At 34.4% G+C, this 5093-nt stretch overlaps 1 protein-coding gene across 1 annotated transcript in view; it reads left to right on the top strand.

The window, feature by feature from the left end:
* Positions 1 to 1081: 1081 nt before the first annotated feature.
* LOC110441203 (blastula protease 10-like) overlaps positions 1082 to 5093 on the top strand; it is a gene marked incomplete at its 3' end in the record, with an annotated part of 26855 nt that continues 22843 nt past the window's right edge. The window contains exon 1 of the mRNA XM_021484309.1: positions 1082 to 1259. Within this exon, the coding sequence (XP_021339984.1) occupies positions 1157 to 1259 (103 nt within the window). The remainder of the gene's footprint in view (positions 1260 to 5093) is intronic.

Below are 5093 nucleotides of genomic sequence, written 5' to 3'. Positions count from 1 at the left end.
ATCATCATCATCATCATCATCCTCATCACCACCTCCTAAATTACAGTGTATTTCAATGTGCAATGGAGCATGGTCGGAAAATTCAACAAATTCGCAAACCATGAATTTTTTAACAACAGAAAACATACTAAATGGCATTAATACATAATCAATAACACTCATTCCATTTGCACCACAGAAAGTAAAATCACTAGATAGATTGGCTAGGTCTCTACCATTTAAAATTCTATAGCATAACATGTCAGGAAACATGGGTATTCTATAATTTGTATAACAAGTTCAATTCGTTCAGATTTAATTTCAAAAAATCATAATGTCACAAGGCAAATATACCGGGAAAAAATGTATATTTCTGCATTGTTTCCATTAAAGATAACTACCCAGATCTGTTGAACATAGGAAATAGCAATCAACATGTCCGCTGTATATACTGGTAGTTGTATTACAAATAGTTCATGAATTAAGAAAGCAATTTGTATATGAGTGATTCAAATCCGTGTAAAAAATTATGTAAGCTACCTGAGTGTTGACGTGAAAGCATGGGCCGATATGTTTTCATCTAAGGCAGTGTGCGGTTAACATTCACTTTTAGATGAACAGCTTTAATTTTATTAATTCTATTGGAAATGTTAATATTTTGAACTTGTAGAATACAACTGTAAAATGTGGGAGATTTGTATGTTCCATTTACAAATTATATAGCTATTTAATGTAAAATCTAAATAGATTTTGTAAAGGGAAGTTGGACCAACAACACAAACCTGAACGTAGCCATACATTAATTTAAAGTCAGATTTTGTATAGGCGATCACTGTCGTGTCGAACGCATCCTAAGTAAATGCTACGTGTATCTACTGTAGTCAGACAAAGTCCTTCTTAACCATTATCACGTACACGTCACTATAAATGACGGAACCTTTCTCATTTTTATTTTGTAATTGACTAGATCTTGCTGTCGTTGGCCATGCTAACTGTTTCATCTTAGTTTGTTTTTATAAATAAATTTGATTTAAATGCCTTTTAATCAAGGAACGTGTATTAGAACTGAATGAGGCCACAGTATTGGTTCAATAATTCGGTGGGCGTTACCTCTTCCAGGAAACTCCTATATAACTCTTCAAGACAGGAACGCGTTGCCATTCCATAACAGCTGACCATGGCAAACAGTTTGTCTGTGTTGCTGGCATTGGTGGCTCTATTAATGCAACATGACGTCATTAAGAGTCTGCCTACCAAGAACAGGACGATGCGCTTAACACGTAAGTAGCTCATTTATATTTCGACGCATTATTACATTCATATTTAGAAGCATTAATATATTCATATATACTTTTAAAGTATTTTTTGATAAACGTAGACATGTTAAATGACGAGTGAGATTACAGTACCAGTTTGATACTAACACCATACAGGTATAATTAAAGCTCTTTACCGTAAATCAATTTCATAATAATTCGAAAGGCCGGTTGCATCACATTTTTGTTAATCCACACCACTGCTGTAAAATGGAACGGCAGAGATTTGAAAAATAAGTTACATTAAGGTAGCAAATATATGCTTTATGAAAACTGAAAACAGGATGATTCACATCTTACACTGGATCCACACAAACGAATGTATGGCATTGTTCACATGGTTAAGGTAATCTTAGTCGTATTGTCTTTAGGTTGCAATGCAATATTAAAAAAAAAAACGTTTCGAGAGGCAACACAATCTTTGATTCTGTCTGTACAAATATGAATGAAGAAGGTGATAAACAAATTAAGAAATTATTTGAAGTTAGTGTTACAATGCATGCTACCATATTGGGTGTAGAATAAGTTAGTCAGTCGGGTTTCGCTGTGGAAGATGTTATCGTCGTTCAACCGATTCGACTGTTTTCTCCGGGTACACCGGTCTTTCCTTAGCCAGAGCCCCAGCGCGCTAACATGCGGGCCAGCAAGAATGATTAATAGACGTTTAAATAACTTGTTAATAAATTGCCACCTTGATTCGTAATTGGTATAAAATGTATAAATGTATATGTACATGTTAACAGAGGTTAGTTTTGACAATGACATCGATTCGCATACATTGCCACAATATAACAATAACTTGAAACAAGATAATGATACAGCGATAAATAAATACTTGTAATTATTTTTTGACATTAAGAGATCTAATCTAGGAAAGGTATAGTTGTATCACTGCTCTTTATATGATACACCACATGAGTGAATTACAGGCCATGATTGTTCAATAGCGCGTTTCTATACGTGCGTAACGATGGCAACAATGGCACCTAATATGTTGCTTTGTCTGAATGAAACGTCTAAACATTACAAAAGAGAAATATCGAAGTAAATAAACCAGATCATTTATTATTCCTAGTTTGTCATCAGTTATTCTTAGGGCCAAACTTTTGGAATTGCAAATGATTTAAAAGCCAGCTTGATATAACAGTAAGGATGGAAATTAGACAGGGATCGGTGCTTGGCTCTAGATATTATGTGACAAAAAAGCATGTTGATACAGACCCGTGCACGTTCGCTGGTCCACCTTGGACGCAAACGGTACGGAAGTGCTACGCAAACGGTACGGAAATGCTACGCAAGTGCTACGCAAACGGTACGGAAGTGCTACGGATGACGCTTACAAACGGTGATTCGTTTGTGGTGACAAGAACGGGTTTACATAAAAAGCGGAAGCATATAAAATATCTAAAACGAAACGAACATACCCACAATGCATAGGAAGAAACGTCAGTCCACTGTAGGCTACGAGGATAAAGGTCGATCGATCACAAAGACCTGACGTACGCTAACAGATCAACGCGACACACAGATAATAATAAGTTATGGTCAGAAGTATTTCCACCTGCTTACCGAATAAAATACTAATTAATATTGACAGTAAGTAAACTTGTTACGGTTTTTTAACGAGAAACGTAATAATTAATAAGCCTAATAATAATTAAAAATGATATAATTTCAGACTCCTGTGTTAAGGATCCAGTACCTGTATTTCTATGTTGTATGTCGTCTTTAATACTTCCATACACTTTTAGATTTTCCGTAGGTATTAATATATGCATCGGAGATTTGAAATGTATACATGTTAATACCATGTCTATTAAATAAATTTCATTCACAGATAAACAGGTTTTTTAGTTATACATCTTTTATTTTATTATGAAAATGTAGCTGATTCTTGTTAAAGTATACATTGTACGTGTATATTGTTACGGGAGTTATTATATATATTTTTTCAGTTTGAAAGGCAAGCTCGTGCATGTAGGAAACTATTATGAATAAGAAAAATAATATGTACTAAATATATGTAATTTTTACATTCAAGATATGTATCTCTAGTGTTAATACGAATATAGGTTTTCTTTATCGATCATAAAAATGTAGGTATCTATAGTGACTTTTCTACAGGTAAATCGTACCTGTCTGAATCCTGGTACAGGGGAAACTATGGCTGTCTGGCACACCCTGAGGGGTGTGTACTACAAAGGGTATAAGGGTCTGATGTCAGATAACTTAGGGACTGAGACAAGGTCAAACTTCAATGTATCTACAATATTATGTATTTCTCCGTTTGTACATGTACGTTTGTACCTAAACAGACATGGATCAAGGAGGGTTTGGGCTTAGGGCGATAGCTTCCTGATCAGGGTCCAGGGGCAATTAGTCATGGTAGAGTACAGCAAAGTAAAAGGGTGTGGGTAGAGGGGGGGGGGTATTTAATAGATACATTTATCTCTCATTTATAACATTTTTCACTTGGCGGGGGGGGGGGATATACATGCATATGCTATGTAAGGATGCTCACAATATCTTGTCTCTAGTTCCACATGAACACGTTATGGCGTTGAGGGAAGAAGATGATATTTCCTGTAATTTCAAGTTAGCTTGTCTCCATAATTAAGTATTTTTTCGTGAAACTGGTGATGGGGAATAATACCGCACACAAAATCAAGTGAAAATGTTTGCTTTAAAGTATACGTCGCTGACCGTTGTCAGACTTTTTATAGACAACACCACAATAGATGAGTGGCAAAACTACATAACATTTTGTTTGTCTGTGCTCAATACATGTAAGTGTAAGTGCTACAATATTTCATGTTTTGTCATACATGTACGTATCCTCATCGCCTGGTTCAAGTTCAAGTTCTTTATTACTTTGAGTCGTTCGACTCACCAGTTACAAAGTAACAAAATTTGTGATATTAACTGTGCAAAATACAACATAACATTACACAGCATTACGCACACTCACAATACAATTACAAGTGCAACTATACCTATTTATAATAAATTAGGTTCCTCTCGAATTTGCAAATTTTACATATTTCCCTAAGTTCGTTATTTCTTTTGAATTTTTCACACTCAATAATCCTTTCAATTTAAATATGCTTGGCTTTTTAATATAATAAGTTTTCAAAACAATTGCTCGCAAATCAGAATGACATGATCTTCAACATCATCTAAATTACCAACATTACACACTCGACGATTCAATGTTTTGATATCGCCCTTTTTCTAATTTTAAGTTATGAGGAGTTATTTTTTTTTTATTTCTTTCAGATATTCCCTTTGTATGGGTTTACGCAGGAAGTTTTGTAGATCAAAATGATCGTAAATATATCTATAAAAATTTGCTTTTCAGAATATTCTATTTTTTTCTGCACATTCTTCTCTAAAAATATCAATAAACTTTTCTTCATTTAATTAATAAATCTTGTTGTCGTTAATATAATATTTCCAAATATACCCTAGGCCAGGTTAATCCCAGCCTCTGATATATACTGTCCACTGTGTAACTTGCTTAAGGCGCTAAGTGGTACTAATTGGTCAGCTGTTTAAAGGTCAATTATCTTTTTCATTGAACCATGTAAGTTCATAGGTACACTACCCGGAACCGCTTGACTAATGTTTGACACCTGTATAATTACCACACACAGAGGGCACTCCGTTAACAAACTTACTATAGACAGAGATGTATTGTAATATATACGTCTCTGCTATAGACAACAAGAATTACACTCTATTTTCTCAGGAACTCAGTCACATGATGACAATAAAATTATCTTCATAATGATTTTTTTT

The sequence above is a fragment of the Mizuhopecten yessoensis genome, unplaced genomic scaffold, assembly GCF_002113885.1.
Source record: "Mizuhopecten yessoensis strain PY_sf001 unplaced genomic scaffold, ASM211388v2 scaffold715711, whole genome shotgun sequence".
Taxonomy (NCBI): Eukaryota; Metazoa; Mollusca; class Bivalvia; order Pectinida; family Pectinidae; genus Mizuhopecten; species Mizuhopecten yessoensis.
This window is presented reverse-complemented; position numbering and strand designations above follow the sequence as displayed.